The sequence below is a fragment of the Barbus barbus genome (genome assembly GCF_936440315.1).
Source record: "Barbus barbus genome assembly, chromosome: 6".
Taxonomy (NCBI): domain Eukaryota; kingdom Metazoa; phylum Chordata; class Actinopteri; order Cypriniformes; family Cyprinidae; genus Barbus; species Barbus barbus.
In genome coordinates, this window is record NC_136734.1 from 26159927 (window position 1) to 26185149 (window position 25223).

The following is a 25223-nucleotide window of genomic DNA, read 5'->3' on the forward strand; positions in this document are numbered from 1 at the left end:
CGCGAGTGAGGCGGAGTCTATGGGTGTGTCGTGAAGCGTGACCAAACTATGATTGGCTTTCGTCTCCCTCCATCAGAATCCGAATAGCGGCTCCTAGAGCCAAACCACATTTTACACGTTAAGGAACTGTTTCTGGTAAAGTGTCGCTGATACTAAGACAGGATAAATAACATCGTGCCCTCCTGGTCACTGTTTTCTAACTTAAGAAGTTTAAATGGTCCTTCAAGAAAGAAAACCAGGGAGAAATAATTTCCTTATGTTTTATTTTAAATGTGTAGATGATAATGCTCTTTCTTCTTTGAAATAAAACACAATTCCGATTAAGTCGACGGAGAACTCACTTGGCATGCACTTCACGGACCTCCACGGACTACTACAGTAACATAAGGTAAACCTCTGGAAACATGCAGTGTGTAAATTATATCTGATACGTTCAAATATTTAATCAAACCTGACATTTGTTCATATCTGAATTACTGTCGTCATCTCGTATGACTTAATGCAGGTTTGTAACAACAGTTGTCTGAATGAGCTTATTTTCTATTGTGCTATCCTTGACAGGTGTAATATTTGGCGGGGGGGGGGGGGGGGTACGTGGCTTAATAAGAAGTTAAATGAATATGTTTATGCACAGGCACATCTTTCTGTATTAGCTCGTTGTGTCAGCACGCGCACATTTCTCGCTGGCTCGCGCACTGTTCTGCTGTCACGCGCGTGTGAATGCTCTGTTTGTCTACGTGTTGCGAGGGCGCATCTAACTGCTTGGCAGCGCTTGGGCTCTCGGCTTCAAACTGTGCGAACCGCCGCTCTTCCCAACCCCCGTTGTACTGCTCAGGCAACGAGGGCGGGGCCAGCCCAAATAAATGTGGGGAGGGGAAAAAACGAAGACAACAAACCTTAAAAATGTAGGCCACGGCGCGTGACCCAGTTCCTCATGAACAACACAGCGAGTGTGAATGTGGAGCACGGTTATTATCCCCCACGCCCGGCACGGTTCCAGGGCGGTTCTACAGTGTTGTTTCTCTCTGTGCAATGTTCGGGGGCTTTTAGAAATATGAAAAAGAAGAAAGAAATGTTATATTTATTCAGTTTGCTGTTTAAAATAGCAACAAGGTATCAAAAGTTTTTATTGTAAGTATTTGCATGTCATGACTCGTTGTTTTGACATATAACATATAGTAAGTCAGTAAAACTATTTTTTTAACATTATATATATATATATATATATATATATATATATATATATATATATATATAACATTATTTTATATAATTATTTTTGTCTGAAACCTACAATCAGCTCTTCAGTCTCTCTACTGACCACAACCCTCAAAAAACAGGAAATATTTATTTCACAACTAAGCACAACATGAGCTTTTTCACTCGGCACAGGATCAACTGGGACATTAATCTTTTCTTGTAATATAAGAGCAATTTTGTTTTTGTTCTTTTACTATAGTTTGTTTTTTACTATGGATAATGATTGGGGTGTGGTAATGAGATACAGGTGCTAGATCAGAAAAACAATTTTAAAAAAGAATCTTCCATTTCCGTATAGCCTGTGGGCTGACCAGGTGGTAAACCATATCTCTTCACCTGTTGATTACACATGGGGAGTGAGCCAGTGTCAGTTTCAGTAGGTGTGTGTTGTGATCTGAAGTCAGGGTGGGCTGGGCTGCTCCTTTTGTGTGGCAGTATATTGGGTGTTCTTGGTTTTGACCACAGTGAATACAGAAAGAGAAGATTGTAGTGTTGTGTGTGCGTGTGTGACATATATTTTGTTTTGTGCCCCCTGGAGAAGGCAATCAGTCTGAAGCTGACCTACTTTTCTCCTTTACTCCATACCTGCAGAGCTATTTATACCCATTGCACAGGGCTACAGGAGCAACTCAGACCATCTCTCCCCTCACGAACACACACACAGACACTTTCTCTAGTGCTCACACACTTATGTGTACACATCTCCTGCCATCTCTGAGGTTTTTTTTTATCTGGTTGTTATCATTTTCCCAGCCTGGCCTGTGGAGAGCAAACCCACCCAGCCATCCACCCACCCACACAGTGTGAAATCCAAACCCCCTCAAGGAGTGCAGTGAGGGTGAGTTGTATTCTTTTAAAGGGTCTGGTCCCAGTATGCATGTAGACGCCTGTTTCATATATCAAAGCATGAATGCCTAATGATTGCCTTTTTATATTTAATCTATGTAATAAGGATCGACCCACATCTGTAATTATTTGTTTGTCCCAGAATTTCTAGAGACTCAATTACAGTTTGTTGAACCATAACTGGGTTATTTATCACAAAAGAAAGTCAAGTTGATTCTTGCTGATTTGCGTGAACAAATATGTTTCAGAAGAGTATTCTGGGTTGAATATAAGTTAAGCACAATCAACAGCTCTTGTGCCATAATGTTTATTGCCACAAAATAATAATATGAATATAAAAATAAAATGTTTCCTTTTTTTCTTAAAAAACAAAAACATAGGTTACAGTAAATTAATGGGGTCAATCTGTGAAACATTAAAATACCCACTGTTTCAGTAGTACAGCCACAAAGCATAAATACACAGAATTTACTAACCTTTTAAAATTGTAACCAGTTTTACAACTTTATTATTATTACATTAAGTTGTAAATCATAAAGCCCTAAAGCAACTGTTGTTTTAACACAAGAACTGATGTGAGTGCTTTAATAAAATTATAAGCGTCACATTTCTGCTTTTAAAACTTGGCCCCATTTACTTCCATTGTAAGTCATTGCTTCTTATTTATTTATTTTTTTTTAAAGAAAATCAGGGATGAATCTATATCATTTTTGTGGTCATTAACATTTACATGTGATCACATTTACTTCTGCTTGGAAAAATTCTACAGGCGAATCCCCCATTAGAAAACTATTTGGTTTGAAAGTGACGACTTTGTTGACAATGGACCTTCTATCACTGAAATTTTGCTAATGTGACTGCACCTTTTGTGCCATAAATGCTAAATCTGGAATATTCATTAAACACTAATCACATTCAAAACTAGTCCTGATTTACAGAACTGATTAGGATACTTAATATTATTCATTAGATCATCATATTTATATCTCTTTATAGTCACAGAAGACAAAAGCACCATTGTGCAGTCAGAGGGATGGAGGACAGGAGGCACTTGCTACCAGATGGAAGTGGCAATGCCAAACGCTCTGCTTCAGCTGAGTGTGACACAGAGGATAGAGCGATCAGGAAGGAACAGGGTGACCCTGAGACCTCCACATATATGCGTGTGAGAAAAGACGATCTCTGCGATGTTCCTCGCAAGGTTCCTCGTTTCCAGTATGTGGATTTCCCTTCCCTGCACCAGTGCATCCAACAGCTTTCTGTGCCTCCGCTAAACGGCTGGTTGGGATCCTGCTCGTTGGCGAAGGCACCAAACTACAGGCCCGCCAGTCCTAAGGAAAAGGTGCCCAAGTTTAAATACGTGGACTACCCATCTCTCCACCACTGCATTCAGCAGCTGTCTGTGCCTCCATTAGAAAGCTGGAGCGCAGGGCTGGTCAGGTTTAATGCAGAAGGGAAACAGGCCGGCTCTGGGTCACAGAAGAGGCCCTCTCAACCTGGGATTGTGAAGAATAACATAAGCAATGAGGCAGGAGATCAAAACAATGAGGACAGGAGTAGAGTTACAGCATTTTCTTTCCCAAGAAACACGCACAACTCAGTCTCAGGCAAGGAGGACAGGCCTCAACATGACTACACCTCAGAGGTGCCACAGAGGTTAGAGAAAGGTAACACACCTCTAAGGTCCCGTGCTACTAAAACAGATGCTGCTTTGCAATCAGATTGCAGATCCAGAGCAGAATCTGGTTCTGGATCTCATAGCGATGCAGCAGTGGTGAGAAACGACAGACCATCGGTTATTAACATGGTGCACACGGATAAGCAGAAGCACTGGATAACGGCAGATCGCCTGGAAGAACAATTGAACTCTCCAGATTCAGTCAGACGGGTATCATGGAAAACCGTCCCGGAGTCAGTCTGCTCATTCTGCCAACAGATGTTCACAAACCCCGAGCAGTTCAGGGCTCATCAGCGGAGCCATAGAGATAAGGTGACTAATGCTAACTGTTCAATAAACCAACTATTTATAGACAATGAACACAAATTCTCACTTCCTTTCGTGACATACACAACTATGTTCTCTCTATGTAACTTACAGGGATAGTTCACACAAAATGACAATTCTGTCATCATTTACTCACCTTGCAGTTATTTCAAACCTGTATGAATTTCTTCCTTCCACCGAACATAAAAGAAGATATTTTGAAGAATGTGGGTAACTAAATTTCTGGTCCCCATTATATAGTATATATATTTTTCAGTGGGAACCAGCAACTGTTTAATCACACACATTCTTCAAAATATCTTCTGTTGTGTTTAACAGAAGAAGGAAGTTCATACAGGTTTGAAACAACTTGAGAATGAGTAAATGATGGCATAATTTCCCTTTTATCATTTTTTTTTTTTTTTTTTTAGTAATTTGTTACAAATTGTGATCACAGCTGTTATTTACAATCACAATGTCGTCTTATCTTCACAGAGACCAAACTGATGTGCAGAAGTACTGAGTGAGAACTGCTTTTGGCAAGCAGTTAATGCAACATCATATGGAATCGTATCATCAGAGGCCTTCTTGTGTTGTGAATGGCTATAGTGACATTGCTGGCAGGACTATAGGGAGATCGAAGACACATTAAGCACATTAGACAGTTTGGGTTCAGACCTTAAGGAGAATGCAAGACTTTGTCTTGACTGATGTTGTGAAGTCTAAAAAGGCAGAACTGGACAGACAGAAACACACAAGCATATAATAAGCGAGAGTGCCAACACACACAGAGTATCCTATTCATGATTCAGAAGAGGTCAATATTTTCTGTCCCACATAAGGACCATCGGACATAATGGGGTTTCGGCTCAAAACGGGATTAAAACCAGATTTATAGTCTCTTCCACTCATATATCAGCGTGTTTACAGGGGTGGGTGAAGCCCAGAAGTCGATGGACTGGTGTGTAAGAGGATGAATTTTATTACATATGTGTTCCCCACGCTGTGTGCATGGTGGCAGGCTAAATATTTAGCTTTGGGTGCCTACAAAATAATGGCTATTGTTAATGCTGCACAAACAAACAGGCCTGATAATAATGATTTGTTACATTTTAGCTTTTTATTGTTTTGTACTTTTTATGTTTTTGGAAATTAATGTCTAGTGGCTTCGAGCTAGTAGCTTTAAATCTTAAAAATGTACCGCTTCTTTTCAAGTGTTTAATTGTGTGAGTAAAGATTTTTCATACAGAAACAAATGTTTGACTTTTCAGTACAGGTATGCCCTCTGCAAGAAAACCTGCTTGACTGGTTAGCTCTCGGTTTTGTAGATGAAGTATTTAAGCTTTATATAAACAAAGGAGCTAATTCAAAATCAACAACTTCAGTGACAAAATATTTTGTGATATTGTGATATTGTGAAAGACAGCAAAAGTCAAGTATTTAACATTTGGTCTGATTTTAAAGTTAGAGAGAAACAGTATGTTTATTTTATGAAACTCACAGACACAACCAAATTATGATATAAATTTACAAAGGAATATTATAGATTTTATTATGGACTGTATATTTTAATTCACAAATACAAAGATGATTTCGAATAACTAAAAGTTGAATCATCATGTCATGAATCTCCAGGACTTTCCAGAGCTCAGCTGTGGGGTTTTCTGTTAGCAAATAGGCTACCGTTGCTCTTTCTTTCCTACACAGAACAGATCGACAGGACAGCATGTGTATTTGCAGTGAGGATTTTTAAATAATCTCAAACAGATACAATGAAACGTACTAGAAGAACCAGAAAAAAACAAGTGAAAGATGAAGGTATAAACACAAACAAAGAAGAGCTAAGAAGCGTGAGACGGACGGTTATACGGTGGAATGGAAAAGGACAGACAACAGTGCGATCTGGTATTTGTTGTTTATTAACCATTTATACATTTGAATGGTAAAGTATTAACAAATTTGTTTATAAATATATTTACAACCATTGAAAAAAATTACTTTCACTTTGTCCTGAGAATAGTACGACGCAACATGGCTAACCAATATGCTTCAGTTATTGTTATTGCACATTTCGTTTGTTATCCTATAAACTGCCAATCATTGTTCTGTAGGATATTCACAAGTGTATGATTTGACTGATGATCTCAGCGAGGAGGAAAATATTTTACAGGTGAGAACACTCTTATGTTAAATACATTCTATTGATAGCATATAGCTTATAACATGGTTGCATCATAAAATACTGTCAGTCAAATATACAAAAGAAATGTAAAAAGGTGTTTAAAAATGGCAGGTCAACAAAGTCAGTGTTGCCTCATGGAGCTCTAGTTCTGGCAGTGATGATGGTCAAGTCACTGATTAAACTTATCAAATTACTTATTGTATCTTCTGTCTGGTCTGTGAAGGTGCTTTCTCCTCTCTCTCAAAGCCAATCAATAATGAATAACCAATCTGCAAACACTTCTGGAACTCAGGAAGATGGAAACAAACTAGATCCAACAAACGCAGTAAGCACTGTATATTAACTTCATTTCATCGTCACCAACAGCATATGAACCAAACTCAACATGGTGTCATGAAGTTGTAAATCTTTATTAATTTCCACCTATGTCTTGCATTTTTCCAAAGTGCCCGGTTTGTTTCTCTGCACTTAAACCTGCATGTATAAAGAGTACTACTGAATTGCTTCAGTGCACTCGATGCCTGACCACTCAGCTCCTGTGTGGCTCCTGCCTTTACCCCTGCACTTCTGCTGCCTGCACCAACAAGCTGTGCCCCCTCGTCTGTACACTGCTAACCTGTGACTTGGTATCAGATCCACAGAGCAAAGTGTTTGGTTGTCCAATGTTCAGAGCCTGCCCTAAATGTCATAATCTGATTATGCATGAAAAAGGATGCAAGTTTGTAGCTTGCGCATCATGCTTTCACCAGTTTTGTTTCATCTGCTTGGAAGGTGATTGTAGCAAGGATAACGCAAACTACTGGAAACTAACTTGCACAAAGCCAAGAGCAGAAAGACAGAGATTTATGGTACAACAATCCTAAACAGAGATTCCTCCCAGGGTTGGACAATATTGTCTTAAATGCAAATACAAGATTTGTCAATTGCTATACAGGAGTAATCAGTAACAGAATTAATTTCACAAACTGATTCAATCTACAAAAGAAATATAACATTGCATTGATCCCAGCTTTCCCCTGTCCTTTGAATCTATGCTATGACATACACCTGACTTGGACTTTGGTTAGCAGGCAAAACAACTCAAATAAAATTAAACTAAAAAAATTAAGTAGCACAATCTGACACTAGCTGATTTGTATCTTATTAATGAAACTGACTGTACATTATCTTTACTATGACTCTCTGCCACTCTATATCTTTTATACCTAAAATGTCTGCAATCTTATCACTTAAAATAACAGCTCATGGTGCAATACAAAACGATACACACAGTTCCATTTTAAGCATTGATGCATCTAAGGATTCTTAATAGCAACCTATTATTTATTCAGTTCTATATAAATTACCATTTAATGTATTACCCTTGCTATTGTAATGCTTTTTATTGTTGTTTAATCTTATAATTGTGTTGTTTCAAGGGTCTTCACAAGTTAGAGATAAGAGAATGTCTCCATTTCCAGGATTTTGATGGTTAGTATAACACTGGTTGGGTTTGTGCTGATCAAAGTACAGAAGGGATGAAGTTCAGATGAAGTCTGAGCACCGAAACTTAGGCGACTAAAGGCTGGAAGACACTACATAACTTAAAATCCCAACAGGTTTTAAAATGGTAGGCATCATACACTTACCAACTTTGTAAAAGTGTGTGTGTGTGTGTGTGGGTGGGTGGGGTAGGGGTAGGGGTTGGGAATAAGTCTTGTAGTATATTCCAGCCCTGAAATTATTACATAAAACTTGCTCATTTTTATCATCACTTCATCTCATGCTTTTGCAGTGAGATTCAATCTAACAATATTCATATTAAAGTCTTACACAAAGTATTGTCCAGATTCAAGGTCTTATTGTCAGGCACTTTAAATCCTAAAATACAGATATTTTTGAAAGGCATTAAGGTAAAATCAATATCCATTTGACAGATGCTTTTACCTAAAGCAGGGACAGTCATTTCATGGACAAATCCAGGAATATCATCTCAAAGGGATTGTTCACCCAAAAAATGAAAATTCTTTTATTTACCATCATGTCATTTCCAACCTATTACACTTTGTTTATTCTTTGAAACACAAATTAAGATATTTTTAATAAAACATGTTTTGTCCCTCCACAGAAAGTCTAGGTAACTAAAACTTATAAGATCCAAAGAGGCCACAAAGGTGCTACAAACAAATCCAAGTCTTGTGGATTCAACGTATAAACACACAAACATAAAGTGCATCACGTATGGTAAACATGGAAGATGCCATGGCGCCAAACCCCCTCACGAAAGAAGAAAGCCTCACGAAAGAAAAACAGCCTCATGGGCTGGCCTTGACCAATGAAAGCGGCCATCTATTCCAGACCTTCAGCCATCAGTCTGAAGGTCTGGCTATGCAAGACTAGTTAAAATATAAAGAAAAGGCTGAGTTAAATCTGTTCATCGTAAAAAAATAAATTAAAAAAAATTGAGTTAATTTTACAACTCCATTTTGGTTCTTGTAAGTTTTGGTTACTTTTAATGGAGGGACAGAAACCACTCTGGTTTCATTAAAAAATACCTTAGATATTAAATATCAAAGATTAACTAAAGTCATTTGGAACAATATAAGGGTGAGTAAATGATTAGAGTTTTCATTTTTGGGTGAACTATCCATTTAATAATCTTTCTGTTCCTCGGGTGACCCTATATTGGATTCATCCTGCAACAAGACTACCATAAACAGTGCATTTATGTAACTGTTGTCATGAACACTGATGGAACTTCAATCCACCATCATTTCGAAACTTTTTCCCACACTGATCACAAACATAAGGTTTCTCTCCTGTATGGATGCGGGAATGGCGCTTGAGTGTCAATGCATGACGGAAACGTGCGCTGCAGATGGAGCAAGTGTACGGCCTCTCTCCTGTATGGATCCTCTGATGGATCTTGAGATGTTGCTTACGGTTAAAGTCTCGCTCACACAGGCCACAACGATACAATCTCCGGCCGGGGGGAAATGCTTGGCGCTTGGGACCATTGTAATCGTTGTTGTGGAGTTTTGGGAAGTGGCTTTGTTGACCTGAACTTGAGGATGACAGGAAATCTAGGTCAAGAGGCAGAGGAAAGGGAAGAATGCATGAAAAAAGTATTGTATAATGGCATATATCCTTGCTTAAATTGATTTAGCAGTTTATTTTGTTTAAAAATCTTATAAATATAAGAGGTGGCAAAGGTGGCCTTTTACCCCATACACAGATACAAATACTTCAGCTAAAATAATGTTTTTTAAAATAGTGTCTAAGTTAATACTTATTCAAAACAATTACTTTAGCAAAGTTTGTACTATTTTCTGCTTTATTTTGAAAAATATTTTTTGTTCAATAAATATACTGTCATTAAAATGTTAATATAAAAAATATATATTTTAAAATACAGAGACAATATCATTTTAATAAGTAAAGATTCTGAAAGCATTGAAGGAGATCCAATAATAATTGAATATATATTTACAGTAGTAACAACAAATGATATTTTATTATATGATATAATTAATATCATGTTTTTAAATATGATGGGTTCATTCTAAACATGGTGATTATCTCTAATCTGGACACCCAACATAATATATGATATTTACCATCTGAATCTAACCATTTCATGTCAACAAATGGAAAAGTCAGCGATCTATTAATTATCATGTTAATTACTGTGCGCCCTTAGCCCCAACAGCGGGGAGCGCTTTTGACACCAAATACCATACTTTTACATATTCTTTCGTTATTTAAAAACTGTTGCTTTAATTATCTTAAACAAAACTGAAAATCATAAAGACGACCTCAAGTCTCAAAATATTTGCATTCATTTTTGCTACTTAAATCTACAACATTTTAAAAAACATAAAATATTAGATCAAGTAAGCACAGAATCAACTTTGTGCTGCAGCGCGTGATTGCGTCAAAGATCAGATAAATATATAAGTGCATCTTGAAGAGCAGAATGAGTTCACATGCAAAAGCCGCTAAACGCCACCTGTCAAAAATGAGATAATGACACTGAGCGAATGCTTACGGCACATAATACACGTTCAACAAATATTTTTGCTGCAAATCTTCTAAATCCCAGCGTCAGCCCATTCTGAAATAACGGGTTGTTGGCAAAAGTCTCTAAACGCCACTTCCCTTTGGCAGCAAAAGCCGCTATGTTCCGAGAACCAATCAGAAGGCGAGAATCGAATCACATGATTCCGAGCGGTTTCAATATAACGGCGCGCTGAGGAGCCGGTTTTTCTGTGGAGATCGTTTCAGATTCTTTACATAAAAGATGGAGTACGATTAAATGGATGAGCCTGTCCTGCTGACATTGAATAGCAGAAGAAAACGTTATTTACCTCAAAACTCTGCCCGTTATAAGGCAAAAGAAAGTAGATACAGTGGAAATGGCTCGGTCGCAAGTGTAGCATGCACTCATAACAGTTTTTTTGTGCAGTGCTGTTACTTTGAAGGAATCTGATTTATTATACATCAAACAACAGCTCTATTTCACTAACGACAAAGTCAAACAAGATGCCATTCTTCTGTCTCATATGGATGTTATCCCAGATGTATGAATTTTTAATACATTTTTAATGTTGGGTTGTTTGTGTACCGTCTGTTTTTTGTTGTTAAAATAACCATTGTGGTTATACTGTGTCAATCTTTTCTTTTTGTTTTGTTTTTTATAAATTTGGGGGATTTTTGCCTGTATTCAGACAGGGTTTTTAGTTGCCTCTTTAGTGATTTTTCAACTATTTACTGTCTTGTCCCAAAGAGGTGGATTTAGAGGTTTTTGCAAAAAAAGCACAAGTGGACTTAGCTGGTTTTGACGCAAAAGAAAATCTAACTTGTTAAAAACCAATGGTTTGTCTAAAGTGATATTTTTGAAACAAAAGTTATGTTATTCACTAACTAATTACCTTATCATTACCTTTCAAATGAAACTACTGAACCTGATCATAAGAGCCTGGTAAAAAATGCTCATTTAAAAGAAAAGATGTTTAATGGATTTAGAGGGTTTTGCACCTGAACTCTTCAGATGTTTTGGAAAGTGCTAAGCCATGTTTTTGTGCCATCTAGTGGTTTAGATGAAAATAATATCAAAGGCTCCTTTTACCCCAGGGCGCCTTTAGCCCCGTTGTTCCCTACCCTTTGCAAATTAATATCAGCCCTTCTAGCATGGCATATTACTTAGACAGTACTTACCTAGGGATTGGTTGGTGGACTGGCAGTACATGTTTGTTTGACAGCTCTCTGACTGCAATGGCTCAGGTCTCCAGTCTTCCAGTAGTTGAGACTGAGCCAGAGAAAGTCTGTCAGAGTTGGGCTCCTCCACTACAGAGAGGGTTACTGGGATTGGTTCACCATATCCCTCCTCTTTTTCTACCTTTACAGCCACTTCAAGGGTAGACTCCTCACTCAGCACGTTTGTAACCGTTCCAGCACATCCCTGCTCAGTTTTGGTCATACTGTGTTGCTCATTCTTGATGTCTAATAAAGGAAGAATCTCGTTAAATTTCATCAATACTGTCCAAACCATGCACAGTAGTAAAAAAAAATAATATAAATATATATATATATATACAGTGAGGTCAATAAGTATTTGATCACCCTGTGAAGTTATCTTACATAGAAGTCATGGAGGGGTCTACAATTTTCAGCATAGGTGTATTTCCACTGTGAGAGACAGGATCTAAAAATAAAAATCCGGAAATCACATTGTATGATTTTTTTTAACAATTTATTTGTGAATTACTGTGTCAAATAAGTATTTGATCACTTGCTTATCCGCCAGATTTCTGACCCTCAAAGACCTGTTATTTTGCTTTTAAATAGTCCAGCTACACTCTGCTCATGATTCTAAATTAGTAGCAACTGTTTGAGGTCGCTAGCTGTCATAAAGACACCTGTGCACCCCAAAAATCAGCCAAAGTCTAAGTAGCAACATGGGCAAAACCAAAGAGCTGTCAAAAGACACAATAGACAAAATTGTAGACCTTCACAAAGCTGGAAAGGGCTACGGGGCAATTGCCAAGCAGCTTGGTGAAAAAAGAACAACTGTTGGAGCAATTGTCAGAAAATGGAAGAGGCTAATGATGACTGTCAATGTCCCTCGGACTGGGGCCCCACGGAAGATCTCTCCTCGTGGGGTATCAATGATGTTAAGAATGGTGAAGAATCAGCCCAGAACTACACGGGAGGAGCTGGTCAATGCCGTGAAGAGAGCTGGGACCATCGTTTCCAAGGCTACTATCAGTAATACACTAAGACGTCATGGTTTAAAATCTTGCATCGCACGGAAGGTTCCCCTGCTTAAGTCAGCCCATGTCCAGGCCTGTCTGAAGTTTGCCAGGGACCATCTGGATGATCCAGAGGAATCATGGGAGAAAGTCCTGTGGTCAGATAAGACCAAAGTAGAACTTTTTGGTCTTAACTCCATTTGCCGTGTTTGGAGGAAGAAGAATGATGAGTATCATCCCAATAATACCATACCTACAGTGAAGCATGGGGCTGGAAGCATCATGCTCTGGGGGTGTTTTTCTGCACAGGGGACAGGACGACTGCACTGTATTAAGGAGAGGATGAACGGGGCCATGTATTGTGACATATTGGGCAAAAACCTCCTTCCCTCAGTCAGAGCATTAAAGATGGTCATGGCTGGGTCTTCCAACATGACAATGACCCAAAGCACACAGCCAGGAAAACCAAGGAGTGGCTCCATAAGAAGCATATCAAGGTTCTGGAGTGGCCTAGCCAGTCTCCAGACCTAAATCCAATAGAAAATCTTTGGAGGGAGCTGAAACTCCGTGTTGCTCAGCAACAGCCCCGAAACTTGACAGATCTAGAGAAGATCTGTATGGAGAAGTGGGCCAAAATCCCTCCTGCAGTGTGTGCAAACCTGGTGAAGAACTACAGGAACGTTTGACCTCTGTAATTGTTAACAAAGGCTTCTGTACCAAATATTAAAATTTTTTGACTGAAGTGATCAAATACTTATTTGACACAGTAATTCACAAACAAATTGTTAAAAAATCATACAATGTGATTTCCGGATTTTTATTTTTAGATTCTGTCTCTCACAGTGGAAATGCACCTATGCTGAAAATTGTAGACCCCTCCATGATTTCTAAGTAAGAGAACTTGCAAAATCACAGGGTGATCAAATACTTATTTGCCTCACTGTATATATATATATATATATATATATATATTAGTGTTGTCAAACGATTAATATGTGTGTATACTGTGTATATATAAATACAAACACATACATGTATGCATTTAAGAAAAATGTTGTTTATATATTAAATATACTTGTATATAATATAAAATATAAGAATATATATAAATGTATATACATATAAATATTTTCAAAATACAAACGTGTTTGTATTCATATATACATAATAAATATACACAGTACGCATACATATATTATGTAAACAAAAACTTATTTTGGATGCAGTTAATCGTTTGACAGCACTAATATGTGTGTGTGTGTGTGTGTGTGTGTGTGTGAGAGAGAGAGAGAGAGAGAGAGAGAGAGAGAGATGTGAAAGTGATGTGTGACAGTAAAATTACATCTAATGTGATTAAAAAACCCGTACATGGTTTGGTAACTTGGTTTACCAATTAAAAGTTTCTTTTCTCTGGCATTTTTAATAGTCTTTTTTTCTGTAAAAACGCCATGTTTTAATCAACTTTAAACCTGAACAGTGTCATACGAGTGTATATAGATACCACCACTGCGACAGCCCCAACGTTATGGGTAATAACAACCCACAAGGGTTATAAATACACAAGCAAAGAGTAAACATGAAGCCAAAATGTGCCAGGTGTTAAAGAGGCGGTTTGTTATTGCGAAATCATTGACATTCGGTCATTTTAAGTGGTTTAAGGCTTTAAACGTACGAATTTAAATAGTCTTCAAATATCTTACCATTTGTGTTTTTTAGTTTATAGGGGGTTGATTCTTCAGGCGAGTTCGAAGCCTGAGCGCATGCGCCTCCCTGGGGGTTCCCACAGACTGATCCTCGCTGGAATACATTATTAGTTTCCTTGGGTCCACAAACCTCATACACGTGTTCCGAGTCCACAGCAGGCTCGGCTTGTTGCCGGACATTATTAAGGGTATTTAACTGTGTACCCCCGCCCTGACCCCTGTTGCATCTGTTGGGGGTCGTCACCAGCTGACTGCTAACGTTAATATCTTCGAGTGTCTGTGGCTGTAGATTCAAGCGACCACAAACGTTAGAAAGCTGCGTTTCAGCTGTTTGTAATCTAAACTTGAGCACGCTGTTGCTCTGCAGAGCCTCTTGAATTTCGCCTCTGACGTCTCTGAGCGCTCTGTCCAGCAGTCTGCTGATCTCCACGACGGCGATCTCTACCGCGACACCGAGCGCGTTCTGCAGGGCCGCAGTCAGCTCATCTTGAAACGAGAACGAGACGTCAGCGATCACTGCGGGATTTGCAGGGCCGACGTTTACCTCCATTTCCTTTCTCGTTTAAAACGACAATATTCTAATATCTTAAGAAGAGACGAAACCCACCGCTCACTGGATAACGCTGAAGTGGCCAACGGTTAGTAGTTGGCCAACCAAAACGTTCCCTCGTTTGCGTGCAGTTTAAACAACTGAACATTTGTCGTTATTTATACTGTATTTGTATTTATTTTAGTCGATCTCATTCAACCCCTCAAAAATAAACAAACAAAATACATGTTAAAAAAGTAGAATTAATTGTGAGTAATACTGGTAAAATGTCCAATGTGAATTGACTGAATAAAACTCCGGGAAACACACTAGTCCGCGCTGTATTGCTCTATTTTTCTTTTATTTTTATAGCACAATATACTATACTATACTTGTTAGACAGGGAACATACTAACATTTACTAAAAATAGCAATAGAATGGACTCAATTAACAAAAATGTCAATCAGGACAGCACTTTTTTTTAAACATATTGTCAAACTCGTGAAGAAATATATAATATAATGTAATACACACACACACACACACACACACACATATATATATATATATATATATATATATATATATATATGTATATATATATAGATATATTCTGCTCACCAAGCCTGCATTTATTTGATCCAAAACACAGTAAAAGCAGTAATATTGTGACATATTTTTACTATTTAAAATAATAAATAGTTATTATTATTTTATTTAATAAATAACAATAATGCTTTCTATTTTAATATATTTTACAATGTAATTTATTCCTGTGATCAAAGCTAAATTTTCAGCATCATTATAGTCTCCAGTGTCACATGATCTTTCAGAAATCATACTAATATGCCGATTTGGTGTCCAAGAAATTTTTTTATTATCATTATCAATGTTTAAAACAGCTGAGGTTTTTTTTTCAGGATTCTTTGTTGAATAGAAAGATCCACAAATCAGCATTTATTTGAAATAAAAAAGCATTTGTAACATTATACCATTCAAAAGCTCGGAGTCAGTATAACTGAAAATCTTACAAAAGATTTTCAGATAAATACTGTTCTTCTGAACTTTCTATTCACCAAAGAAACCTGCAAGAAATTCTACTCAGCCGTTTTCAACATAATAATAATAATAATAAATGTTTTTTGAGCAGCAAATCTGAATGTTAATACGATCTCTGAAGGATCACGTGACTGGAGTGATGATGCAAAATAAAATTCAGCTTAGAAATCAAAGGAATAAATTAAAATATAAAGCATGTCTAGGCTGGTAAAGGATTGCATTAATGTAAAGTTAAAGTCAGTAAACGTTAATGATAAAAACGAAAAATGCATGTAGTGTAGGCTATTCAGTTATATTTCATAGCTCTTTGTAAATGAAAGTATTCATAAGTGTAATTTTCACGTCAATCGTCCCCTCTTATTGATTCTTCTTAACCGAGGGACCGGAGTCCGCTAGAGGGCCTTAGAAGAATAAAATAAGCAGTAAAATAACTGTACATTATCATGCCGATCTCCGTGACAGACCTAGTCTCGATAAACTGTAAAATAAAAAGTGACCGCTGTCAGATTCTTTGTTCCTTGTTCAATCAGAAGGCTTCTGAGGCGCGTTCTGGCTTTTGCGCGTCCACAGCATAGACTAAAAAAACAAAAAGAGCAGTGTGTAAGCCCATATAAGGCCAGCCGGAAGCCGAGCGCACGATACATGAATTTGGGCTGCGTTTAAATTGCTGTGCTTAAAGCATACATCTTATCGATCATATCCAATTTTGTCCCACATGTTTACATTCACTTTTGGAGCGTTTTTTCGTGAGTTTAGGGGGGTGCGAAATGTTAATCACATCTGTCAACAACGGCGTACGCAGCCAAACGTCATAAAAGTAATAGGGGACAGGAAAATAAAGAGACTAAAAAGCGACGGGGACAAAATGGACAAAGCGGCTTAAAATGCCGTGCTTGCTTTTCTTTTGCTTGACAGGTAAGAAAACGGCGGGGCGGGGTGGGGTGATGAAAGATGGGGTGGTGAAAGATGGGGTGATGAAAGATGGGGTGATGAAAGATGGGGTGATGAAAGATGGGGTGGTGAAAGATGGGGTGATGAAAGATGGGGTGGTGGAATGGAACTTTTAGAAACGGATAACATCTCTTATTGCAAAATGATCACGTAACATTCTTTGACAGAATTATGTAAACAAAGCTATAAAATAATGCAACAATGAAATTTTGTTTTATGCTTCGCCTGTACTTGCATGAGTCATTATTTTATTACAATGGAAGTTCTACTGTCTAAAAACATTGAACATTTGTTGTCATTTCAGCAGGAGTAGGCTACAACATGACTGAGTGTGGGGAATATTGCTGAGAAACACTGGTCTGCGCATCACCTCTCAGTACAAATTGATCGTTTTTTCAACTGAAATTTGAAGAGTTTTTCTGTATTTGTGCATGGATTTGTGCATGTATCTAAATGGATTATGTGCATGTATTTTCTCAAACTGCAGATAGGAATCAGCATTAATTCATCTAATTTCTTAGATGTGAATTTCGCACTGACACAAAAATGGCAAAAGGCAACCAACAGGTGTCGCAAACGCCTCGCTATGAGGGATGCACTAGCGCAAGAGACTTGCCAATGACCGGAGAGAAGGGGATTCCGCATTTAATAATTAAAAAAATCCACTACTACGTGAAAAACAGAATCATGTGTAGATTTTCCTTGAAAAACATCTACAAAAATCTGACATCGTTTCCTATGAATTGCCATATCCAAATTCACAAATTGACGATTAAAAGAATAGCTTATGTGGAATAGAAAATCTAGCGCGCGAAATGTGTTAATTAAACCAAGAGGATGCCGAACTGTCTCGTTCAACGAATCATACCCAGGCATCACTGAAATCAATGTAGTCTCCGTTCCGCTCGGTGTACACCGTGTACATGAACTGGCATTAATGGGTTTACCAGTCTCATAGACGTACAGGCAGAGGGGGGCACCCGAGTGTGCCGACTAGAGCTTTACGGTAAACAATTCTGGTACGCTTGCAATGATACACAGCAGAACTGCATGCTAGTGCAGACGTCGAATGCCGCATGTGCACGCCTGTCAGTTGAGTCTGGGTGCACACAACCATACCAGCTGGACCAGGAGGAAAACAGGCTCACGCGCTTATTTGGGCTCTCCTCGAGGGAGCGTGATTGCATGATGAGAGAGAAGAGAACTGCTGCTATCATGAACGAATGTAAAACATACCACAGATTTTAGGCAGACATTGGTGGATAAAAAACAAGCAACTCGCCCAGCAATGGAGAACCAGGCGGCGATGGAGCAGCAGAGCTACGAGGACGTGCGGAAAAGCGGTTATCTCCGCAAGCAGAAATCTATGCACCGGCGTTTTTTCGTTCTTCGGGCTCCCTCGGAGCAGGGCCCGGCCAGACTAGAATATTATGAAAACGAAAAAAAATTCCGAAGCAAGTCACCGGTCCCCAAAAAAGCAGTGAACCTGGACTCTTGCTTCAACATCAACAAACGGGCAGATTCAAAGAACAAGCACATGATAGTGCTGTATACCCGCGGGGAGAGCTTTGCCATAGCCGCAGACACCGAAGAGGTCCAAAACGAATGGTACCAGGCCATGCTGGATCTACAATGTATATGTGAGCCAGAAAATTATTATTGTACCCTTGAGTCGAATTCGTGAAAGATCTGTCATTCACATATTGGCTGCAGCATGGACCTTGGTGGTTGTAGTTGCTTAACCTGCCCATCAACTTGCGTGCTGATGATGGGAGCCCCCTTGGCTTCAGTGGATCTATATTTGCAAAGCTTTTCGGATTGAAATGCACGTTCTACCCCACCCGTCTGTTTAATGTAGCCACCACACCTGGAAATCTGGACGCACGCGGTATTAAATGGCCAAATTGCTAAATTACGGTGCATGCTTTGTAGAGCCATTCAATAAATTAATACATTGACGAATTCGTAATTTAATTTTAATTAGACTTATAGAAAATCGAGATGCAGAATGTTTAATATTTAAATGCTCTAGACAGAACTAGAGCGTGGTGCAAGAGTGGCGCATTGTGCAGCGGACGCTGCTGCAGCGCTCACGACTGTTTTTGTTTTTCTACACATTTGTGCATGTTGTGCGTGTAACCTACATTTCCTACATTTCTGTCATAGCGATTCTGCCGGGGAGGGGAGCCACGGCAGCCGTACATGTTTATTGGAATACGGGTCTCCTCCTGCCCCATCCCTCGTGTTTTGGTAGAATATGATCCCCTCACCCCGCCGCTGAATGAACCGATCACCGGGTTGAACAGCAGGCCATCAGCGTGATGATATGGATGGAGACATTAGTTGCCGAGCAAGCGATTCTATAAACCTTCCGCGGTTTGATTAGCGTCACTAAAGGCTTTAATGGATTCACTTGGCTGTAGTGTTTGTATCAAGCTGCTGCGCACTGAACATCTTTAATTTTCTCGTTTTTTTTACTAGCACGCTACAAAATATGCAAGTGCAATATTGGTCAGATAAACTCTAATAAAATGGAACGATATGCAAACACATCAGTTACAACCAGTTAGTATATTATAGTCTACTCATTCAAAATTAGTCCTGACCTGATCTGATTGGTTCGGTTGACACAGAACTTTCTTGTTCTTAACTGAATGCTGTCACAATATGAAACAAATAACTGTTTGTCCTTTTGACCTGCACAAAATGTGAGGATAAAATTATGTGGTAATGAAGAAATTGAAACATATATGTATGTATATTTAATTAAATAGAATGTTTTCATGGCAGTTCTGTTAAGAAGATGACATTGGGTTAGAAAACATCATTGGCACATCATCATAACATTTTGCTCTAAATATATATAACGTATTTTTTTTCCACATGAAATTCAATCCAAAGTTTTAGGATGTGACCACCAAGTGACTGTAATTTTCTTCATACTAGCATGGTTTAATAACAAAGCTTCCTTCAACTAATAGCGTGCTGTATGGAAAAATATAAAATTTTGTGACAATTCTTATTTAAAATGAAAAATTTTATCTTTAAATTATAGGTACATATAATCAACATTTACATTTTACATTACAACTTGCTTTACATATATGCATATTTGTTTCTTATTTATAGTGTTTCTATCTTTTTCTTTTATATCTATAGGTAAGACTCCTGATGAGTGTGGCAGTGGAGGAGACTGTGGACTGCCTTCCCCTGGCCCTGCCTTTAAGGAGGTCTGGCAAGTTAAAGTCTGGCCTAAAGGTTTGGGCCAGGCCAGGAATCTAGTTGGCATCTACAGACTTTGCTTGACGGACAAAACAGTCAACTTTGTCAAACTCAACTCTGATGTTGCAGCTGTGGTCCTCCAGTTGATGAATGTGCGACGCTGTGGCCACTCAGAGAACTTCTTTTTCATTGAAGTGGGTCGTTCTGCCATGACAGGTCCTGGAGAATTCTGGATGCAAGTAGAGGATTCGGTGGTGGCGCAGAACATGCATGAGACCCTTCTTGAGGCTATGAAGGCTCTGAGTGAAGAGTTCCGTCAAAGAAGCAAATCCCAGACTGTTGGTGTGAACTGTGGAGGAGGAACTGCCTCTAACCCTATCAGTGTACCTTCTAGACGACACCACCCAAATCTGCCACCTTCACAGGTTGGCTTTTCCAGACGTGCTAGAACAGAAACCCCTGGAGTCTCCAACAGCAACACATCTCCAACTCCACGGCACGGATTCTCTAGGTCACGGACAGCCAGCATTGGGGCTCGCACAGATGATGGAGGGGGCAGAGCAACGGCACTCAGCACAAGTCCAAGTCTCAATGGTTCATCCTGCTCAACTACCCCAACTCTGAGGCCTAAACCTACACGAGCACCCACTCCAGCAAAGATCACCCTCAGCCTGGCAAGATACACCCCTAACCCTGCACCTTCCCCAGCCCCTAGCCTCTCATCCAGCTCTGGTCATGGGTCAGAATGTGGGTTAGGTGGAGCTGTCTTTGGAACAGTGCCGATCTGCACTTATGCTCGAATTCCTCAGAGAGTGTCGATGTCAGGATCACCTAGTGATTATGGTTCGTCAGACGAGTACGGCTCCAGCCCCGGAGAGCACTCCCTGCTAGCCACAGGACTCCCTGCTGCCCTTGTTGAAGGTGGAGCCAGTTATATCCTGATGGGTAACCGAGAAGGTTCTCACAAACGTGTTCATGGACGCAGGGTTCTTCGTCGTTCATCTAGTCGCGAGTGTGAGGCTGAGCGCAGGCTGCTCAGCAAGCGTGCTTCCCTTCCCCCCACCTCTACCCAAGAGCGTTTGATCCCACGCCGCAGGGAGGAGGAAGAAGAGGATGAAGAAGACTATGCAGTGATGTCACGCAGTGCAAGTAGAGAGTCTTTCACATCTCGCCGAGGCTCAGGGGGTTCAGCTACAACATCACTGGTGCAGGAAAACTCAGCAGATAAAGGTGTCAGTACTAAAGGGGGGCCTGAAGACTCCTCAATCGACAGTGGATACATGTCTATGCTACCAGGCGTTACGGCTCCTCCTGTTTCATTGTCGCTATCAGTTTCTGGTTCAGATGTAGTGCCAAAGGGTGGAGATGAATACATGGCCATGACCCCAAATAGTAGTGTCTCACCCCCTCAGCACATCCGCCTACCTATCAATGAGGGCTATATGATGATGTCTCCTAACAGCAGCTGTTCACCAGACTTACACGGCCTAAGTGGATGCATTTGGGGCAGTAGGGGCAGCATGGAGAGTCGGACAGGCAGCGACTACATGAACATGTCACCTATAAGTGCCAGGTCAGCTTGCAGTACTCCTCCATCACACCCAGAGCAGCAACCACTGCAGCCAAAGATGGTTTATTCTTATTTTTCGCTGCCACGTTCATACAAACACACCACTCTCTCGACCCGTTTTGAGGATGATCTGGACAGAGTTTGTATGGGTAGAGGTGAAGCTGGAGTAAAAGCTAGGCATAGTGGTTACCATTGTGGAGGGGACACACCTGTGGGCTCAGGTGGTGCTGGACAACTATCTCTGTCCTCATCCTCTTTTTCCTCTAGTTCAGCTAGCAGTGAAAGCCTTGAGGACAGGTCACTGTCTCTGTCTGTTGGTGGAGTGGGAAGAGCAACTAGGTTGAGTGCAGGACACAGGGTAGGGGGGGCTCACCCCAAAGTTTCATCCCAACACCATCACCAGCAGAGGTGTGGGCCAGGTGTTCAGAAACAGGGTCTTTTACAGTCAAGGAAGGACAGGTCGTCCCGTTTTTTTGTGGACGTGTCCAAAGCCAATACGCTGCCGAGAGTCAGAGAGACTTTGCTCCCAACTGCATCCCAAAGCCCAGGAGAGTATGTGAGCATCATATATCAGGGTGAGCGAGGAGGACATAACAAAGGGATGACTATGGCTGCGCCAGGGAACTCTATGGCACATGGACATCAAAGAGCCTTTCACCGACCACAGCCATGTCACAGCCAAGGTGGATCTGCCAACCTTCCTCGGAGCTTTTCAGCACCCCTCTCAACCTCAATCTCTTTATCATCTGAATATGTAAACATGGACTTAGGTAGCTCACCTTCTTCTCTCACTACCCTCTCTTCTTTTAAACCTGCCCCAAAGGTCAGAGAGGAGATCAACAGAGCTCCTCCAGTAGAACAAGAATTGGAAATGGGACTCAGGAAGAGCAGCATGACATGCATGACATCTACAGATGTGGCTGCTGCTCCTTTTACAGACTATACTGAGATGAAGTTTGGATTGAGTGCGGATACAACATCCAAGTCCCCAAAAGCTGGCCAAACACCTCTGCCATCCTCCATGGAGCAAGAGCATAACATGAATTTCCCCTCACCCAAGGCTTTTTCAAACGTGGATCAGGGTGCCCGTCTAGTCAGGGCTGAATCAACAGCAAGAAGGCGGCATCGCTCAGAGACGTTTATCACATCCCCAACTCACCCCCTCTCCCCCTCTGCTTCCCCTTCTCCTTTTTCTGAAATTCCACATGTTGGTCCACCACGACAGCAAGGATTAGAGAGCAACCTTTGGTCTAATAATCAGCCATCATCTCCACAGTGTGCCAGCACTGGAGTAGCAAATCTTCCTGCTGCTCAGGCATCTTCCTTAACCCTGGAGCAAGGCCTGAACTACATTGATTTGGACTTGGTCAGTAAGGAGAATCAAACTAGTGTGGATGGACCCTCTGGCCCTCATTCATTTTTCTCTCCTGTAGTAGGAGGGTTGACTGGGGGATTGGGTGGAGCAGGAGGAAACACCAGCTCCAGCATCAACACATATGCCAGCATTGATTTCATCAAATCAGATGAATTGAGAGTTCATCAGAGCAGCAGGAAGGACAGCAAAGGTAAAAGCATTGTCCGTTTACTAAACTTTATTTACTGAATTACCAAAGCCAAATTCATGCATTTACTTCTCCATATTGTTAGCATTTGTATTTTCAAAGTATTAATCTCTAGTGTTTTTCCAACCTAACTAAACTGCCATCATGTGTCTGCTGAAAATGATCAGTGGTGTCACCGCTCAAAAACATTTTTACATTTACATTTATTCATTTAGCTGACGCTTTTATCCAAAGCGACTTACAATTGCTATATATGTCAGAGGTCGCACGCCTCTGGAGCAACTAGGGGTTAAGTGTCTTGCTCAGGGACACATTGGTGTCTCACAGTGGATTCGAACCCGGGTCTCTCGCACCAAAGGCATGTGTCTTATCCACTGCGCCATCACCACCCCATTTTTTAAGGAAGAATTATAAAGGCTATAAAGTAACAATGTCCCAGATCAACATACTATTCTAACTTTTATTTAAGAAATATTGTCATTTTTTATTTGTTAAGCAGTCTATTTGTGTTGGAAATTTCAAAATATTTCCTGCTGAGGCTCACAGTGATGTAATGGGCTTTTCAAGGGTTATTTTGGGGCCTCACTCCTCTCTTTCTTTTGTTATAGAACAATAGTAAATATTGTAAGAGGCCTAGTTCTGTATTTGGACCACTCTCTGCCTGGTTTCATTAGGAAAGGGGAGATGGAGTGTAAGAAGAATCTGACAGCTTCTGTGTTGAAGTATTGACCACAGATCATTTAGGTTGTTGGTTGTGAGTGTGTCTTTGTTACAGGTCATGATCGCATGGTAAGGGCAGTGTGAGTACAGACATATGCATATTTGTGCCTGTCATGTGTGGGTAGAGAATATAGCATATTTGTGGCTTGTCTAAGTGTTTATAAGGGATACGTCTGAGCAGCCCTGTATCCGCATATATATTTAACTCACTGTGATTGTAGATAATTATGGCTGTTTAACTTCAGTCTTGCTGAAAATGTTCCTGAATGTGGTTCTGCTTCTGCTCATCTCTCTCCTCTTTTCTCTTTCTCTCTCCTTTCTTTCCTGCAAGTCTTTCATGTTGACCTTTTATCTCTCTCTATCTCTCTAATATATAGGCAGCTAGAATGTACTACTGAAATTTCAATCCTTTATTAAACAGTTCGGTTATAAATTGGCAGTAAGTTTCACTAAGAATATGATTTTCATCTGTAATTCAATTTACACTCAGTGACATGCCATTGACCACATAACTGGTGCATATAGTTGTCTTACAATGATGCCACTTGGTGGCACAGAAATTTCACACTGCAATTTGAACTTTTTAACATTTTCTGTAGAAAAAATGAATGGTGCTTGTCCATGTGAAAGTTTAACACTAATTTGAGTAAGCGACGTCCCATCTTCCATAACTCACACCTCAGATATGCAGGTAAAAAAAGATTTAGTCTTGTCCAAAACTTAAAAAAAGAAAGAAATGTCAAGGTGTATCCTTGAATTTACAATTTAGTTCAATGCTAGCATCCTGAAAACCATCTTTCTTAAACGTCTTACTATCAGAGTGGAAAGTGTGTGGGGTTGGAAATTGCAGCTTGTATAAGACAAATAGTATGAAAGACAAAGAAAGGTTTTTAGTGGTTAAAAAGATAGATGCCAACTGACAACAAAAGAATGGAGAGAGTATGTAGCCTCTGAAAGACAGTAAGGTTGAGACTTGATAGACAGAGAAAGATTAACAGAGACATACAAGGAGACAGAGCATCAATGCAGGTATTGTGTGACTCAAAGTGACGCTCTGTAGGCTTTACCTCATACAAACCCAGTCACCAGAAGAGGGGAATCTGCTCCGACCCAAAGCTGTCTAGACAAGCAGGTTGCTGTAGGTCAGAGGAGCTGTAATCTTGCTGACCCATCAATGGACCAGAGGAGAATACATTCCTCTATAATGGACCTGAAGGAAGGCATTTACTCACACCAGCATTAATGTGTGGCAATGTATGTGTGTATTTTGTATATGTGCTGCAATTCGTTACATTACCCAGCTAGAATTATCATCAATTAAAAAATGGAGAAAAAAAAACAATTTGTCCTCAGTGTAACTCTTCCCAGTAATACAACTCTCATAGGGCTGAAGTTTAGGATGCT

The 25223-nt window shown here is 39.9% G+C and overlaps 3 protein-coding genes across 4 annotated transcripts; 2 read left to right on the forward strand and 1 right to left on the reverse strand.

The window, feature by feature from the left end:
* Window positions 1–85: 85 nt before the first annotated feature.
* Window positions 86–6187, forward strand: LOC306871994 (uncharacterized protein). Of its 2 annotated transcripts, XM_079420303.1 has the most exons (4): window positions 97–388; window positions 2014–2098; window positions 3103–4096; window positions 4586–6187. In XM_079420303.1, exons 3-4 carry the CDS (start codon window positions 3140–3142, stop codon window positions 4595–4597), a joined length of 969 nt encoding a protein of 322 aa, XP_079276429.1. In that variant the 5' UTR covers window positions 97–388; window positions 2014–2098; window positions 3103–3139; the 3' UTR covers window positions 4598–6187. The 2 variants fall into 2 exon arrangements, with proteins under 2 accessions (XP_079276430.1, XP_079276429.1); XM_079420304.1 differs by lacking the exon at window positions 2014–2098 and having other exon boundaries at window positions 86–388; window positions 4586–5339.
* A 472-nt stretch (window positions 6188–6659) lies between these two features.
* Window positions 6660–14839, reverse strand: LOC306871993 (uncharacterized protein). Its single transcript, XM_079420302.1, has 3 exons — window positions 14203–14839; window positions 11469–11753; window positions 6660–9334 (listed from the first exon to the last, which is right to left on the reverse strand). Exons 1-3 carry the CDS (start codon window positions 14753–14755, stop codon window positions 8991–8993), a joined length of 1182 nt encoding a protein of 393 aa, XP_079276428.1. The 5' UTR covers window positions 14756–14839; the 3' UTR covers window positions 6660–8990.
* A 3194-nt stretch (window positions 14840–18033) lies between these two features.
* LOC306870750 (insulin receptor substrate 1-like) lies at window positions 18034–23903 on the forward strand (the record flags this gene model as incomplete). Its single annotated transcript, XM_079418172.1, has 3 exons — window positions 18034–18385; window positions 19905–23102; window positions 23875–23903. The coding sequence occupies 3 exons, from the start codon at window positions 18034–18036 to the stop codon at window positions 23901–23903; spliced, it is 3579 nt and encodes a 1192-aa protein (XP_079274298.1).
* Between the last annotated feature and the right edge of the window lie 1320 nt (window positions 23904–25223).